This window comes from Camelina sativa, chromosome 9, assembly GCF_030686135.1.
Source record: "Camelina sativa cultivar CO46 ecotype springtype chromosome 9, ASM3068613v1".
NCBI classification, from domain to species: Eukaryota; Viridiplantae; Streptophyta; class Magnoliopsida; order Brassicales; family Brassicaceae; genus Camelina; species Camelina sativa.
The window spans coordinates 42,225,074-42,241,983 of NC_141888.1; the positions used below are offsets into that span (position 1 = coordinate 42,225,074).

General features: G+C 36.9%; 4 protein-coding genes across 5 annotated transcripts; all 4 read left to right on the forward strand.

The window, feature by feature from the left end:
* The first annotated feature begins 2,325 nt into the window (after nt 1–2,325).
* LOC104714594 (flavin-monooxygenase glucosinolate S-oxygenase 4) lies at nt 2,326–6,695 on the forward strand. The gene is made up of 7 exons (XM_010432018.2): nt 2,326–2,990; nt 3,112–3,182; nt 3,858–4,013; nt 4,114–4,196; nt 4,290–4,425; nt 4,547–4,720; nt 4,821–6,695. Exons 1-7 carry the CDS (start codon nt 2,447–2,449, stop codon nt 5,040–5,042), a joined length of 1,386 nt encoding a protein of 461 aa, XP_010430320.1. The 5' UTR covers nt 2,326–2,446; the 3' UTR covers nt 5,043–6,695.
* A 1,933-nt stretch (nt 6,696–8,628) lies between these two features.
* LOC104716047 (uncharacterized) lies at nt 8,629–9,447 on the forward strand. Its single transcript, XM_010433393.1, has one exon. It carries the CDS (start codon nt 8,629–8,631, stop codon nt 9,445–9,447), a length of 819 nt encoding a protein of 272 aa, XP_010431695.1.
* Nucleotides 9,448–9,759: 312 nt separating this feature from the next.
* Nucleotides 9,760–12,306, forward strand: LOC104714595 (flavin-containing monooxygenase FMO GS-OX-like 4). Of its 2 annotated transcripts, XM_010432019.2 has the most exons (7): nt 9,760–10,911; nt 10,998–11,068; nt 11,153–11,305; nt 11,399–11,481; nt 11,574–11,709; nt 11,799–11,972; nt 12,070–12,306. In XM_010432019.2, exons 1-7 carry the CDS (start codon nt 10,350–10,352, stop codon nt 12,247–12,249), a joined length of 1,359 nt encoding a protein of 452 aa, XP_010430321.1. In that variant the 5' UTR covers nt 9,760–10,349; the 3' UTR covers nt 12,250–12,306. The 2 variants fall into 2 exon arrangements, with proteins under 2 accessions (XP_010430321.1, XP_087322476.1); XM_087466350.1 differs by lacking the exon at nt 12,070–12,306 and having other exon boundaries at nt 10,305–10,911; nt 11,799–12,066.
* A 523-nt stretch (nt 12,307–12,829) lies between these two features.
* LOC104714596 (putative disease resistance protein At1g63360) lies at nt 12,830–16,698 on the forward strand. The gene is made up of 3 exons (XM_010432020.2): nt 12,830–12,967; nt 13,141–16,335; nt 16,439–16,698. Exons 2-3 carry the CDS (start codon nt 13,591–13,593, stop codon nt 16,454–16,456), a joined length of 2,763 nt encoding a protein of 920 aa, XP_010430322.1. The 5' UTR covers nt 12,830–12,967; nt 13,141–13,590; the 3' UTR covers nt 16,457–16,698.
* Nucleotides 16,699–16,910: the final 212 nt, after the last annotated feature.

Below are 16,910 nucleotides of genomic sequence, written 5' to 3' on the forward strand. Positions count from 1 at the left end.
GGCCTAGATAAGCGATTATGCATCGCGAGCCAAACGCAAAAAGAATTATTTTTGTTGTCCATCAAAATTAACAGAAAGGAAAGATTTGAATAATAGTATTTGCATTCCATGTAAGTAAGCAATCCCAAATTAAGTGAATGTCAATACAATAAAGTTAACTATTTATTATTTCAATTTTTTCATTTATTTCGTTGTAGTATTTTGTGTTAATTTAGTTAAGGTTATATTAATAATTTAGTATTATCACATTGATAAGAAAGAACGACACTTAATAAAAAAATTAAAATTCCTCCTAGAACGACATTTATTTAGAATCGGAAGGAGTATTAAGTTATTTAATAGTACTATTTATATGTGAAACTGTAATTTGTTACTTAATCTCCATTAAATATTTTAGATCTTCATATATGTAAGAAAGTACTACACATAATTCAAGAAGGTCACATGTTTGAGTGACAGTACGGATACGGATAAAATATCAAAAACTAACAGGCAGATAAAGTTTGCATTATCGTTCCAAATTCCTCTAGTAAACAAATAAATTAAAATGATAAAAAATTTATTATTTGGTTAAAAGTGCGCATATAAAGAAATTTAATCCTCTTTACAAAAATATTAACTATTTTACAAAATATATAAGTTATTTAGTAAAATAGAATTGTACGTTACGTCGGCAACGTGTACCCTACTAAAAACACTTGGCATTTGATCCACTCCATGTCAGCGGAAGAGACGGCGACGTGGCGAAAGCTGATACGTTGATATAGCTAATGAATAAGAGTTTCGTGGTAATATGTACGTTTACGTAATAACAATAAAAATATTTTTATTTTATGTATGTTAAAGAAAAATAAACAGATATAAGTACAACGAATAATAATAGATATTGTTTTGTTTGGTCTACTACTGACAAGACTTTTCACGACGACTTTTAAATATAGCAAGATCATTGGATTTATATCAAACAGATCATATACTAATGTTATAGATTATATCATAAAACAATACCCACAAGAGTGACCGACGTAGCTTTCCTTACATAATTAAGGGATTTTTATAATTAATTATGCATTTATATCTGATTGGATTGGTCTGGGATTATTGATAACAAAAGTTTGTGTTAGTTGCATTTGGTTTCTTAATTTGTTTTTGTCCAAATTGCTTTTCTTTTTCTAGTTACTTTTTTTTTTTTTTTTTGTCAAACTCACATTTTTTCCTTTCTTGTTCGGAAAATATCTCCATATTCACATCTGTGAAGCGAAAAATCTAAACGATCAACTCCACAATCAGTTACGGCAGCTCCGTATGAAAAGAAAATAGAGATACTAAAACTCAAACGCTTTAAGAGCATCTCTAATTCATTTCTATTTTTATAAAAGAGTTGATTTACTGTCACTCCAAATTCCTATTTTATATCATCTAATGCCTTCTCTTTTCTGTGATTCACTGAACTCCAAATTGTGTTTGCTGTAGATTGAGGATAGTGACATATTTGAAAATATTAAGAAAAATACCAAAATCGAACTTTCTGTAGTAGTGTGGACATACCAATATCAGACGAAAATGAAGTCTATGGATCAAAAGTTAAAGTGCTATGGATCAAAGATCTTTGTCATAAAATTCTTTCGCATGTACTTGATGATAATTACAACTTTATATATTTTTTTTTTTTTTTTTAAAAGCACTTTTTATATTTGAATGGTGACTCTAGTGTGGTATATTCCGTTCCACCTGATATAACTGTCTTGCTTCGTGCTCCACCCATTCATAGTGTACCGTACCACAGAGATGACTCTACAATAGTTTAATAACCACTTATTTCGTATAATAGTTAATAAGCACTTAACTGTGTTTCTTTTTGCTCTACTTACTAATGTGATTTTTAAAGAAAATCTGATCAACTTGATTGATGTTATTGAGGATATAATTACTTTGCTTCGAATCATTTCTTTTTTTCGAATCAACATAAGTTTTAGAAAGGAACTCTATTCTGTTTTGTTTGTTTTCTCTCTCTCTTTTTGATAAAGGGTTGGGTTCTATTGAACAGCAGATGATTATTGCATAAGCTAGTGCTGTCCTTATTTTGACGTTGGACTAATTAAAAGCACAAAATGCTTTTTTTTTTTTTATCAAAATGCTTAAGTGTTTATATGAATTTTGATGTTTGTATAGACGGAAGCTCTACCAAGTAAAAACACAGTAGAAGATTCGTTATCAAAACGGAAAAAAACAAAAAGTTGTCAACTACCAATTAAAGCTGATCTTACGTGTTAAGAAACCGGATAAAATAAACGTATATATACGTTAGTATATGATAGAGCATTCATTATTAAAATGGAGTATATGTTTTTAGTTCCTCTATATAAACCTCATAAAACCATAGAGTCTTACACAAAAATCGTTCTTACATTTCTACCAACAAAGAAAATCACAAACATATAAGAAAATGGCACCAGCTCGAAACCCAATAAGTTCTAAACATGTGGCGGTAATTGGAGCAGGAGCAGCCGGTCTAGTAGCGGCCAGAGAGCTCCGTCGTGAAGGGCACACCGTCGTTGTCCTTGACCGGGAGAAACAAGTAGGTGGTCTTTGGGTCTACACACCTAAAGTTGAGTCCGACCCGCTTGGTCTAGACCCGACCCGACCTATAGTCCACTCTAGCGTCTACGAGTCTCTCCGAACCAATCTCCCAAGAGAATGTATGGGTTACAAGGACTATCCGTTCGTGCCACGTAGCGATGATCCGTCGAGAGACTCAAGAAGGTATCCGAGTCACAAGGAGGTTCTTGCGTACCTTCAAGACTTTGCTACAGAGTTTAACATAGAGGAGATGATCCGGTTCGAGACCGAGGTGGTTCGAGTTGAACCGGTTAACGGGAAATGGAGGATCCAGTCTAAAACCGCCGGTAGTTTTACTGACGATGAGATCTTTGACGCCGTTGTTGTGTGTTGTGGACATTTTACAGAACCAAACATCGCTCAAATTCCTGGTAAATAGTCAAAATTTTATTTATATTCAAAAAAAAAAAAGATTTAGTATAAAATTTTTAGATAAATCGTAATGATTTATTTTGTGAATATGTGGTTTTAACATGTGAATAAATTGTATAGGAATTGAGTCATGGCCTGGGAGGCAAACCCACAGCCACAGTTATCGAGTTCCTGATCCATTTAAAGATGAGGTATTCTCATAATCTATGATACATTTCTTATTTACTTTTCTGCTATAATTTTGACTTTATTAACAGATATAATCGTTCAACATTACTTAATTCTTAGAATTAGCCTAGATTCTGGACCAAGTGTCAAATTTTTTTGAAAACAAAACGAATATACAAGAAGACGTAACTTTGATTCTTTTGTTTATTGTCAACATTCAACAACTTTATTTCAGGCATTTTTTTTTTGTTAGACATTTTATTAAATTATAGTTTAAAGTGAGAGGGGATGCTACGTGTTGAGAGAAGATACGTATAGAATTATATAAATAGCATGAAAGAGTGGTTAGTGGTGATGGTAAAATCTGGAATGAAACATAAACTCCTTGTTCTAGGAATAATTTTCATTAAATTAGTCATTTTCGCTTAATTATTTAAATAGCGATGCGTTTTAGAAATTAGAAAATTAGTGGAATGGACTACATGATTAGTTGGATCTCAGTTTAACTAATGATTTAGTATACTAGTGGTTTTTTTTTCTTTTCTTTTTTGTAAACGCGAAAGTCAAACATGGTTATGGGCTGATCTACTTATTTTGGCAAGAATTTTTCTTTTGTAAATCATAGCCTAGTCCAGTAGTCTAACGGTCTAACCCATTACTTACAACTTGATATACTTAAAAATCACATAAATTTGCAGGTGGTGGTGGTGATCGGTAATTTTGCGAGTGGAGCTGATATTAGTAGAGACATATCTAAAGTCGCAAAAGAAGTTCATATCGCATGTAGAGCAAGTGGACCTGACACATTCGAAAAGCGTCCCGTACCTAATAACAATCTCTGGATGCACTCTGAGGCAAAAAAATTGATAACTAGTAGTTATAACAAGTTCAATTAAAAACCAATGATTAAATGGTTGCATCTATTAATCATTTTGTTATTTTGATATGTTCCAGATAGACACAGCACACGAGGATGGTACCATCGTTTTCAAAAATGGAAAGGTGGTACAAGCCGATACCATTGTCCATTGCACCGGGTATTTAACTTTCCTTATTCTCGGTTTAGCATCATGATGAAATGTGTGGTTTACCAAATTTTTTATTTGTTTTCTTTGTTATGTATTGTTAAGGTACAAATATTACTTCCCATTTCTTGAAACCAATAATTACATGAGGGTTGATGACAACCGCGTTGAACCTCTCTACAAGCACATTTTCCCACCAGCGCTTGCTCCCGGGCTATCCTTCATTGGGTTACCAGCAATGGTTAGTTAGCTTTCAACCGATTCTAACTTCTTTTTTTCCTTCGTCGAATGATTCATACTATTCTTGATCATTAGAAGACTCATCAATCTCTTTTGTTTGATCTTCAAATTCCTATAACCAGGGTCTACAATTCTATATGTTTGAAGTCCAAAGCAAATGGGTTTCTGCAGTCTTGTCTGGACGTGTTAAACATCCTTCCGTAGACGAAATGATGGAAGATCTTAAGTTGTCATATGAAACACAAGAAGCCTTAGGTATTCCCAAAAGATATACTCATAAGTTGGGTAAATCTCAGGTATGTTGTTACTTACTTACAATACGAATATGATATTTAAGAATAATATATTAACATTTTAAAAAGCATATAGTATCAATATTAATTTTGTTTATTGCAGTGTGAGTACCTTAATTGGATAGCAGACCAATGTGGATTTCCTCATGTTGAACATTGGAGAGATCAAGAAGTAACTCGCGGTTACAAGAGACTTGGGGATCAACCAGAGACGTTCCGTGATGAATGGGATGACGATGATCTTATGGAAGAAGCCTATGAAGATTTCGCTAGACAAAATCTTATTAGTTTTCACCCTTCTCGTTTTCTTGAATCCGGACGATGATGCACATCGACGACTTGTTTGGATTGAAGAGGCATTAAACTGTAAAAATAAACTGGGGATGAAATAAGCAATATATATATGAGTGTGAGAGGGTTGCCTTGGCTAAGGCCCGCAGCAAGCCTATCATCGTATACAAGATTCGCTATTTAATGGGCTTCTCCTACGGGCCTCACGATCGCCGAAACCCAACACCAAAAATAATCAATTTTGTTTTGTTTCTTTTGTTAAATTGGTGGTAATCTACACCAAAATATATAAATTGGTGGTAATCTACACTTTTAAAATTTAGGGTAAAAACTAAAAAGAAAACAAAATACGTAACCCAACATAAAATTTTTAAAAAACGTTTTCCTTTAGTTCTCTTCTCCTTGGAAATATCCCTTTTCTCTGCAACTCTCTTCTCTCTCTTTTCGTTCATCATCTTCCCAAAAAACCTAAAATTGATTCTTGAAGACGAAGAAGAAGACCACGCTTCCAAAGACAGATCGAGCGATTCGCAGAACCTTCAAATTTTTCTGGATCCGAATCAATGGTTGGAGAGCGCTTCCGTGCTTCTGGGTAAAACCCTTTCAGTAATTCTCTCTTTCCTTGTTCCATATCGCCAATATCTTCAGTGTTCAATGGACCGCTTTAATAATACCCACAACCTTAAACCCAATCCTTACGAGAGTGTTTCAAAAGTCCTTGTCTTTGGACACCCACCACAATCTCCTGATCCTCCTCCAAGTAACGGTGGTGAAGGTGAAGAAGACAACAACAACCGTAAATCAAGAAGGAAATGGACACCAACAGACGATATTGTCCTCATCGATGCGTGGCTAAAAACGAGCAAAGATCCAAAATATGTAGCTTTTTGGAAACGGGTTGCAAATTATTTCGCATCAAGTCCGAAACTTGCTGCTGGTCAGGAAAAGAGAGACGCCATTCATTGTAAACAGAGGTGGACGAAGATCAACAATGCAGTTTGTAAGTTTGTTGGATGTTACGAAGCTGCAACAGCTCAGTTATCATCAAGTGGACAGAGTGAACAACAGAGTGATGAGAATGATGTTATCTCGCTTGCCTACCATATTTACTTCGATGAACATAAGTCGAAGTTCACACTGGAGCATGCTTGGAGAGAGCTTAGACATGATCCTAAATGGTGTGCTGATGCATCTGTTAAAAAAAAGAAGAGAAAGTTTGATGAGGGTTCTGCTCAGTCTTCAAGTTCTCACCCTGAACTAAGCCATGATGGAGAGGATGATGATGATGAAGCAATGCCTCCTCCTCCTTCTCCTTCTGCTGTTAAGGCTTCAAAGTCTATGCCTAGAAGGAATGTGACTGTGACCAATAATACTTCTACTGTGGAAGTGGAAGATAAGTCTTTGGTGGAGTTTCAGAGGAAAGAGAAGCTTAGTAAACATAAGTTGCTTGACACTCTCCTTTCGAAAACAGAGCCACTTAGTGAGATGGAAATGGCTTTAAAGAACAAGCTAATTAATGACATGTTGTTAAGCTAAATTAGTTTTTTAGAGTTTCTCTTTTATGTACTTTGAAACGATCAAGAGATGTTTATTCTTGTTTTGTGTTGCAATCAGTTTCTGGTCTTTGAAAAGAATCAGTTGTATGAGCTATATGTTCTTTATCAATAGACTTTTAGAGTTTCTGTTACTTTGACACGGATCAAGAGATGTTTATTGTTTGTCTCACATCAGATCTCGATGTGTTTTTGTCTCAGTCTCACAGATGTTGATGTGTTTTTGGACTCTATTATGATGTTCTAGAGGTCTGTTTTATGTTTCCCCTTTTCTCAGTTACGTTTTCATCATCTATATAATCGTTTCTGAATGTAATTTCACTTCTTTCGAATGACATTTTTTTTATGTTTGTGAGTTCAATAGTTTTATGGTTTAATTGGAGTCGTTGTTAATGATAAAATTTCAGATCTTTGATTGGATGGAGAAGAGGAAGATGACATTATCTGTCTCTCTGATCATGCAATTCGTTTGGATCTAATTGCTTAGAAGCAGCTGAGAACTACTTTAACAACTTAGATACTTGTGCAAAAGATTCATCAGTCGACTTATGGGGCTCTTATGAACTGTTACTGTGTGGAACTTTATCTTCAGGTTAGATGGTTCTGATGCATATTTCTCATTTTGCTTTAGGGAAATGATATGATGTGTGTTGCTAGTGGAATGGAATTAGCCACTCGTCAATGGCTTTGAGATTCTGTGATTTGGTAGCGAATGAAATTTATAATCTTGCTATGGTAAGTGGTGTTATAGTTTTTGTGAATACCTTAGCCTGAAAACTGTATCTTGCTATGTTATGCTAGTGGCATGGTAGATCTTGCATTCAACGTTTGGGAGAGTTCTCCATATACAAATATACAATGGTGGGGTTTGTACCCTGTCTGTGTGCATTGACCTGCAAAACCGGTAAGTCACCTGTTATTGTTGAGTATCCTGAAGAAGTAATCAGTTAATGAATCATTTGTTCTCTGTTTCAGTTCTATGATAAAGGCAAAGCCATGTTATCTTCTCTGTTTTGGTTGATTAAGAAAGTTTGATTCATTTATGTTATTGAGTTCTTCTTCCTGCATTTGCAGGCTGCATATTTTGCCATTATCTGTCTGATCACGCAAATTCGTTTGGATCTAAACTGCAAAGAATAAAGGCTTAGAAGCAGCTGAGAACTACTTTAACAAACTTAGATACTTCTGCAAAGATTCATCCATCAGTCAGACTTATGGGGCGCTCATGAACTGTGTTATTGTGTGGAACTTAAGGAAGAGAAAGCATTTTCTCAATAGTTTGTATGCTGGAATCCTAACAACCGTGATTCTCACCATTTTCTCAATAGTTTGTACGCTACAAGCTCATGAGGTTTATAGAGTTTTGGGAATCGGTTAAGAAGGCTCGGCCCTGAGCCTGAGGTCAACAACAACTTGAGCTAATGTTACAAGCAATAAGTAAACTCGGCGATATAGATGTCATTACTGCTTCAGATTCTCTATTAAGGAAAAAATTAATATTGAGAAATTTTATTTGCTTTTACTTTATCAAAGTCAAAGATAAAAAAGCTGGAATTTGTTTTACTCATGTTTTGGACGAAAAAATAACAATAAAATCCATTCTAAAATACAACAAAATCAAATCTCTGTTGAATAAACAGAGGATTGTGTTGTAAATTAAAATTACTAAATTGTGATCAAATAGACAAATACGTAATTGTATAACAGCAGATTTCACCTTCATTTAAAAAATACATCTAATTCCATTAAAATACACTAAACAAGTAACACCCCGTAGACAAAAAAAAAAAAAAAAAAAAAAAAGTAACCCCTTTTATAAAATCTAGGGTTAAAGAAAAATTATAGACCAGTTTGAGAAATCAGATCGAGCAAAAAAACACTAGACGGGGAAGAAGAAGAAGGTCACGCTTCCAAGTACACATCGAGCGATTCGCAGAAGCTTCCAAAAATCTTCAATCTTTCTGGATCCGAATCGATGGTTGGAGGACGCTTTTGGGTAACCCTTAAAATTCTCTTTCCTTCTCCATTTAACACACACACAAACTAGGAATCCATTAGAGAGGCTTCATGAACATTTCGTTTAGTACCCAATATTCTGATACTCCAACTCCAAGTAAAGACCGTAGACCATCAAGAACGAAATGGTCACCCACAGAAGATGTTGTACTCATCACTGCTTGGCTAAACACGACCAAAGATCCAAAATTTGAAGCCTTTTGGACACGTATTGCAACTTATTGTGGATCAAGTCCGAAGCTTTCTGGTTTTCCAAAGAGAGATGCAAGTTGTTGTAAAGCTAGGTGGAATAAGATTAATGATGCAGTTTCCAAGTTTGTTAGATGCTATGATGAGGCTGCAAGAACAACAACAACAACTCAGAAATCATCATCAACTGGGCTGAGTGAGAATGATGTTATGAAGCTCGCAAACCAAATTTACTTGGATGAACACAAGGTGAAGTTTACTTTGGAGCATGCTTGGAGAGAGCTTCGACATGATCCTAAATGGTGTGCATCTTCTTCATCATTTACTAAGAAGACTGGAATGGCTAAAAAGAGAAGAAAGTGTGAGGAGTGTTCTGCTCAGTCTTCAAGCTCCCACCTAGTAGTACTAAGTGATGGAGAGGATGATGAAGCTATGCCTCCTCCTCCTCCTCGTGTTCAGGCTTCTTCACAGGCCATACCTCAAAGGAATACTTCCACTGTGGAAGGAGAAGACAAGTCTGAGTTTCAGAGGATGTGGGAGATAAAGCAAAAGGATTATGCTTTGCAAGAGAAGCTTAGTAAGCATAGATTGCTTGACACTCTCCTTTCGAAAACAGAGCCACTTAGTGAAATGGAAATGGCTTTAAAGAACAAGCTAATTAATGACATGTTGTCAAGCTAAATTAGTTTTAGAGTTTCTGTTTTATGTACTTTGAAACGATCAAGAGATGTGTATTCGTGTTTTGTGTTGCAAAATCAGTTTCTGGTCTTTCATTTGTATGAGTTTATGTTCTTTGTTAATAGAGATTTAGAGTTTCTGTTACTTTGACACGATCAAGAGAATGTTAATTGTTTGTCTCAGATCAGATCTCCATGTGTTTTTGTCTCAGATGTTGATGTGTTTTTGGACTCAGATCATGATGTTCTTTATCTCAGATGTTGATCATGATGTTCTTTGTCTGGGATGTTGATCTTGATGTGTTTTTTGTCTCAGACCTCAACTTTTGAGAAAGATGTTGACATCTGATGAACTTAAGCCAAAGAGACTTAGAAAGGCCAAGAAGAGCGCTTCTACCTTAAACAATACATTCAAGTCAGAGGTAAGGCAAAACGAGTGCAGGTTTCTTCTTAGCCTCAGTCCGTGTCTCCACAACTTGACCTTCTGAAAAACAACAACAACAACAACCAAATCCACAGAGACTATGAGAACACTGAAAACAAAGAGATGACTACTAAATATAGGAAGCTCTTGCTCTAAAAAGAAGAGCTTCTTTCTCTTGGCTTCTGGGATATTTGGAATTTCAGAATAGTAACCTGAGTCCACAGAGCTGTTGGTTCAATCGTGGAGGGTATTACGGTTAGAAAAGACGATCTCTTGAGGTCTGTCTATCTATCAAACACCAAGAGTCCAAGATAATGCAAGTGTTTCGACTTGAACTGGTTAGACTTATTTGGTGATAATATACATAAAACGCAGCGTTTCGAATTGTGTGGTTCATGAGTTTTTTGGGCCGTAGTATATTTATCAAAGGGCCATAGAGTATATTCTCACCACTAACGAATCTCGCAAAAAAAAAAACCCAAATGGCACCTTCCTTATCACCAATCAGATCACACCACGTGGCAATTATCGGCGCCGGAGCAGCCGGACTAGTCGCGGCGCGAGAGCTCCGGCGAGAAGGTCACTCGGTGGTCGTCTTCGAGAGACAAAAACAAGTCGGAGGAACCTGGATCTACACCGATCACACCGAACCTGATCCGTTAAGCGTCGACCCGACCCGATCCGTTGTTCATTCGAGCGTCTATGGCTCTCTCCGAACCAATCTCCCCCGTGAGTGTATGGGATACAGAGACTTCCCGTTCGTAGATCGTTCCGGTGTATCGGAATCTAGAGATCCGAGGAGGATTCCGAGTCACGGTGAAGTTTTAGCGTATTTGCAAGATTTCGCCAAGGAGTTTGCGGTTGAGGAGATGGTTCGGTTTGAGACTTCGGTTCTGAAGGTTGCTCCGGCGGCGGACGAAGGAACCGGGAAATGGAGGATTGAATCAACGGCGAATGAGAAGAGAGATCGTCGCGATGAGATTTACGATGCTGTTGTTGTTTGTAATGGACATTACATTGAACCTCGTCTCGCTGAGATTCCTGGTAATCTCAATTGATTCATCGAAGTATCCATATGAACAGTGAGAAGAAGAGTGATTGTGATTTTGTGTATTTGGAAACTTTTTTAGGGATAAGTTCTTGGCCAGGGAAGGAGATGCATAGCCATAATTATCGTGTTCCTGAACCGTTTAAAGATCAGGTACTCCAATTTTTGAAGATGTTAACGTTAGATTCTTCGGTGTGATGTTATGTGAAGTTTTGGTGTTGTTGTATTGGTTTATAGGTTGTTGTGCTTATAGGGAACTCTGCAAGTGCTGATGATATAAGCAGGGATATTGCTAGAGTTGCCAAAGAGGTTCATGTGGCTGGTAGATCAAATGCAGCTGATACGTTTATCAAGCGGTCTGGTTACAGTAATCTATGGATGCATTCAATGGTGAGTTAGCTTAGCTAGCTCCAGTTTTAGTACCTACTCATTTGCTTCAGGAGGGTAATCAATTCATAAGTTTTTTTTGTGAATCTTGCACAGATTGAGCGTGTCCATGAGGATGGTTCAGTGCTTTTTCAGAACGGGAAAATGATTTCGGTTGATGTTATTATGCATTGCACTGGGTATTCATTCATTCTCTCTTTTATTTTCGGTTTGTGATTTTCAGGTTTGTTTGGTTGTTGTTGAATGTGTGTGTTTTTTTTTCTTTTCATAGGTATAAGTATCACTTTCCGTTTCTTGAAACCAATGGAAGTGTTACTGTAGATGATAACCGTGTTGGTCCATTGTACAAAGACGTCTTCCCTCCAGCTTTTGCACCGTGGCTCTCCTTCGTTGGGATACCATGGAAGGTATGCAGCTCTAAATTGCTCTGAAGCAATTTCATATTTTCCCTTAACTTTATAATCTGTTGATAAATCTGTAACAAATTCAATTTCAGGTTGTACCTTTTCCTATGTTTGAGCTGCAAAGCAAGTGGATTGCAGGTGTTTTGTCAGGTCGGATCCCGCTGCCTTCTAAGGAAGATATGATGAAAGACATCAAAACCTTATACTCGACACTTGAAGCCGAAGGGATTGCAAAGCGATATACTCACCAAATGGGCATTACTCAAGTATGAATTATCTTCGACTATGTTTCCTCTCAGAAACCAAATCTAAAACCGAAACCTAAACAGAAACTTTTATAACACCATTTTTGTTGTTTCGCAGTTTGAATATAGTAATTGGTTGGCTTCACAATGTGGATGCCCAGAAACAGAGGAATGGAGGAAAGAGATGTATTTAACGACTGGTATGAGGAAGAGAGCCTATCCAGAGACATATAGAGATGAATGGGACGATCATCGCTTAGTTTCTCAAGCTTACCAAGATTTCTCTTTGTACAAATAAAGTGAATTTAATGTTAATGCCAATACTTGCCATTTATTGGAAAATACTTTGTTCTTATCAGAATGTACAAGCGCACAAGACATTCAGAGAGAAGAAAAAATGGGCACACCGGGTAGTGTAGTCCCTGAATCGACAATGTATGTATTCCCAGTGACATATTGAGAAGAATCGTGAATGAGATAGCGCACGAGAGATGTAAGCCCCGGATCCACAGTCTGTTGCATCTTTAACGGTACAGTACGTTCAGTAACATTCTTTAGCCACTCTTTCTGCATAAGACCTTGTGTGATTTCTGACCTGAAAAGCCCCGGCGCGATCGAGTTCACTCTGATCTTGTAAACACCTAACTCAATAGCCATCATCCTCGTCATGGTATCAACACCGCCTTTAGAACAAGCATACGCAAGTCCACCAGGCAATAAACCGCGGTGAAGTCCAGAGATCGACGATATGTTTATCACCGAGCCACCGCGTTTAGCGTCACGCATCAAAAGACATACGTGTTTGGATACTAGCCAAGATCCGGTCAAGTTGGTTCTGAAGACTTTGTCCCATTCTTCTTCTGACCAATCCAAACTCGACTTGACATTGCCTCTGATTCCAGCATTGTTGATCAACACATCGATGTTTCCAAAGATTTCCCAAGCCTCTTTATATAAACGCCAAGCTTCCAAAAGGTAACCCTCTGGGCAAAGCAGAGTCTTCGCCAAATTGCCAAGTAAGCTTTTCAGTCCATACTTCTTGTTGACTTCCTCTGTATTCTATGACTTCATCTATTGACCCGAGAAGTATCAGATATGAATTAGGGGTTCGTATACTTTTGGAAGAAAGAAATATTTGTAATTACAGAAAGTGAAACTCACGGTGTGATGATTGCTCATATTGTTTTAGGTTCTGTGGAAAAGGAGAAGAAACGACAGGAAGTTATACTCACTACACAGATTTTTTTGTTTTTTTTAAAACGACTATTCAAAGTGCCAGTGTAAGTCTAGTAATTACTGATTCGGGTAACCACCAAAGTATAATTAAACGTTTTGAAGATCTTACAATTGGTATCCAATGTTTTCGAAGCTAAAATATTTTCCTTTTTTTCTTTGAAAACAATTGAGCAAAGAAAAAAAATTGTCATTGTCTGCAAAGGCTGTCAGTGCTTTTCAACCATGTAAAGTATCTCATATTTTGGACTTACTCGAACGAGAAAATTTAATATAATTTCGAGTGGGCCAAAACTATAATTAGTAAACTTCAATTATTTTTATCTTCAATTATTCTTTGCATCGTGTCTGGTACTTTTGCTCAAATTAGTAAACTTCAAATTTCAGATCTCTCAATATCTGTAAAATGGGTATCTCTTTCTCGATACCCTGTGATCCGTGTGTAAATAAAGTCTTTCAATGGCTAGACACGAGAGTAAGTTATACTCACAATCTCGAGAAGAATCTAGTGGCTCTGGAGACGACAATGGAAGAGCTAAAGGCCAAGCAGGATGATTTATTAAGAAGGGTCAGTAGAGAGGAGAATAAAGGCCTAAAAAGGCTTACCGAAGTACAGGTATGGCTTTATAGAGTTGATAATATCGAAAACAGAGTCCATGATCTTCTTAACGCTAGAAATGCTGAAGTTCAAAGGCTGTGTGTTTGTGGGTTTTGCTCTAAGAGTTTATTATCGAGTTATCGTTATGGGAAAAGTGTTTTCTTGACGCTGAAGGAGGTTGAGAAACTCAAAAGTAGAGATTTCGAAGTGATTGCTGATCAAGCGCGAACATCTTCATCAACAAAAAAGAAACGAAAAAACAAAAGGCCTCTTCAACTGTTAAAAAGGGATGAAAAACTCAAAAATGAAGCACAATCATATGTGGTGGAAGAAAGACAACTCCAACAGACAATTGTTGGTCAAGAAACACTCCTCGAGGAAGCATGGAAACATCTCATGGAAGATGGAGTTGGTATTATGGGTATGTATGGTATGGGTGGAGTAGGGAAAACAACACTTCTCACTCAAATCAACAATAAGTTCAGTAACGATAGGTGTGGATTTGACTTCGTGATTTGGGTTGTGGTGTCTAAAGAGTTGCATGTCGAGAAGATTCAAAATGAAATCGCTCAAAAAGTTGGTCTTAATGGAAAAGAGTGGAACGAAGAACAAAAAGAACTAAATCTTGGTTTTGGTAGAGAAGTAGATGGAAGCAAAAAGAATGTTCGTTTATACAATTTCTTAAAGAAAAAGAGATTTATGTTGTTTTTAGATGATATATGGGAGAAGGTGGATCTAGCTGAGATTGGCGTCCCGTTTCCAACAACACAAAACCAATGTAAAGTGGCATTTACAACTCGTTCTCAAGATGTTTGTGCGCGGATGGGGGTTGACGACTCAATGGAGGTGAAATGCTTGATGGAAAATGTCGCATTTGAGTTGTTCAAAAAAAAGGTTGGACAGAAAACACTTGATTGTGATCCGCAAATCCCTGACCTTGCAAGAACAATTGCAAGAAAATGTTGTGGCCTACCATTGGCGCTCAATGTCATAGGCGAGACCATGTCATGCAAAAAGACGATACAAGAATGGCGTAACGCTATAGATGTTTTGAATTCATATGCTGCAGAGTTTTCTGGCATGGACGATAAGATCCTTCCGCTTTTGAAATATAGCTATGACAGCCTTAAGGGGGAGCATGTCAAATCATGTTTGCTATATTGTGCTTTATACCCTGAAGATGCAAAAGTTCTCAAAGAAGATTTGGTAGAATACTGGATATGTGAGGAAATTATAGATGGAAGTGAAGGTATAGAAAGAGCTGAAGACAAGGGTTATGATATTATTGGTAGTCTTATCCGGGCATCATTATTGATGGAAGAAAAAAATATTGTGTGTATGCATGATGTTGTTCGTGAAATGGCCTTATGGATCGCCACCGAATTGGGAATACAAAAAGAGGCCTTCATTGTGCGTGCCGGTGTTGGGTTATGTGAAATTCCAAAGGTTAAGAACTGGAACATTGTGAGAAGGATGTCGTTGATGGCAAACAAGATTAAACATCTCGTTGGAAGTCCTGAATGTATGGAACTCACAACTTTGCTCCTCCAAAATTCGAAGCTGGAAGATATTTCTACTGAATTCTTCAAGTGCATGCCAAAGCTAGTTGCTTTGAATCTGTCAGGTAATCAAAGTCTCTTTGAATTGCCGGAAGAAATATCAAATCTAGTTTCCTTGCAATATCTCAACTTGTCAGAAACTGGTATACAACATTTGCCCAAGGGTTTACACGAGTTGAAGAAACTAATTCACTTGGATTTGGAGAGAACATTTAAGCTTGAAAGTATTGATGGGATATCAAGTTTGCATAATCTAAAAGTATTGAAAGTAGCGTTTTCTGGTTTTCTATGGGTTCTTGACGTAGTGAAGGAGTTGGAAACCTTGGAACAGTTAGAAATTCTAACTACAACTATTGATCCAAGCCAGGAGCAACTTTTGCGCTCTCATAGGCTGATGAGTTGTACACGATTTCTAGAGATCTCTGGACAATATGTATCATCATTGGACAGCCATCAAGAATCATCTGGAATATCACTTTTAGGAACAATGGAGAAGCTTCGTGAATTAAATATTCAGTACTGCAGAATCTCTGAGATCAAAATGGGAAGGCTACGCAGCTTCTTGAGCCTCGTTGACGTGAGTATAAAAGACTGTAACCGCCTGAGGGAATTGACGTGTTTGATGTTCGCTCCAAATCTTAAATTTCTAGTTGTTGAGAATGCAAAAGACCTAGAAGATATAGTAAACAAAGAGAAAGCTTGTGAAGGTGAAGAATCAGGGAATGTTCCTTTCCAAAAGCTGAATGTTCTTCAATTGGGAAATCTACCAAAGCTGAAGAATATATATTGGAGTCCTCTACCCTTTCCATGTCTAGAGAACATCCATGTATCGGAATGTCCAAATCTGAAAAAGCTTCCGCTCGATTCCAAAAGTGGCAAGCAGGGTGAAAATAGATGCATCATAAGTTACAAATCTCCAGGATGGATTAAAAAGGTGAAATGGGAAGACGAAGCTACAAAACTCCGCTTCTTATCTTCTTCATGCTTAAAAGTGGTATAACATTTCTCCTCTTCTCTTATTTGATTTTCAAGGATTCTAACTGCTTCCATCTTTAATGCCTCTTGTCTCTTTTTGTGTGTGTTCATTTTGATAATAGGAAACCGAGTCTGACTAAGGGAGCTAGTTCAAAGTTGATAAAGTCGTCATTTGGGTTTAATTTCTCTCTGCTTTCCATATCTATTTATCTCTCTCATCTTTCAAACTCTGTATTGCTTTCTATGAGTTCTTTTTATAATTCTTCGTTTTCATGCCTTTCACATGAAACAGACTTTAAAGGCTATTGAAAATGGCTGCAACTTTATTGGGATGTGAATTTCTTGTGACGATGATAAGATAGATAATGGGAGCTGACTCAAACTTTATGGTTTTCACTGACACAACTGAAACTCAAAAACAGAAATCATAGTTAGTACTAACCTCCCCCAGACTTAAACAACACTGTCTCCAGTGTTATCAAGTAAGAGAAAAGTAAAAATAAAAATAAAATAAATAAAAATAAAAATCAAAAGAAAAAGAAAAAAAAACTACCAGTGGGTTGCCTCCCACTAAGCGCTTGTTTTCAGTCATTA

Coding starts and splice junctions, on each gene's coding strand:
- LOC104714595 (XM_010432019.2), top strand. CDS start 10,350: ATGGCACCTTCCTTATCACCAATCAGATCACACCACGTGGCAATTATC. Junction 11,069..11,152: donor CTGAACCGTTTAAAGATCAG/GTACTCCAATTT, acceptor ATTGGTTTATAG/GTTGTTGTGCTTATAGGGAA. Junction 11,710..11,798: donor TCGTTGGGATACCATGGAAG/GTATGCAGCTCT, acceptor ATTCAATTTCAG/GTTGTACCTTTTCCTATGTT.
- LOC104714596 (XM_010432020.2), top strand. CDS start 13,591: ATGGGTATCTCTTTCTCGATACCCTGTGATCCGTGTGTAAATAAAGTC.
- LOC104716047 (XM_010433393.1), top strand. CDS start 8,629: ATGAACATTTCGTTTAGTACCCAATATTCTGATACTCCAACTCCAAGT.
- LOC104714594 (XM_010432018.2), top strand. CDS start 2,447: ATGGCACCAGCTCGAAACCCAATAAGTTCTAAACATGTGGCGGTAATT. Junction 2,991..3,111: donor AAACATCGCTCAAATTCCTG/GTAAATAGTCAA, acceptor TAAATTGTATAG/GAATTGAGTCATGGCCTGGG. Junction 4,721..4,820: donor ATAAGTTGGGTAAATCTCAG/GTATGTTGTTAC, acceptor TGTTTATTGCAG/TGTGAGTACCTTAATTGGAT.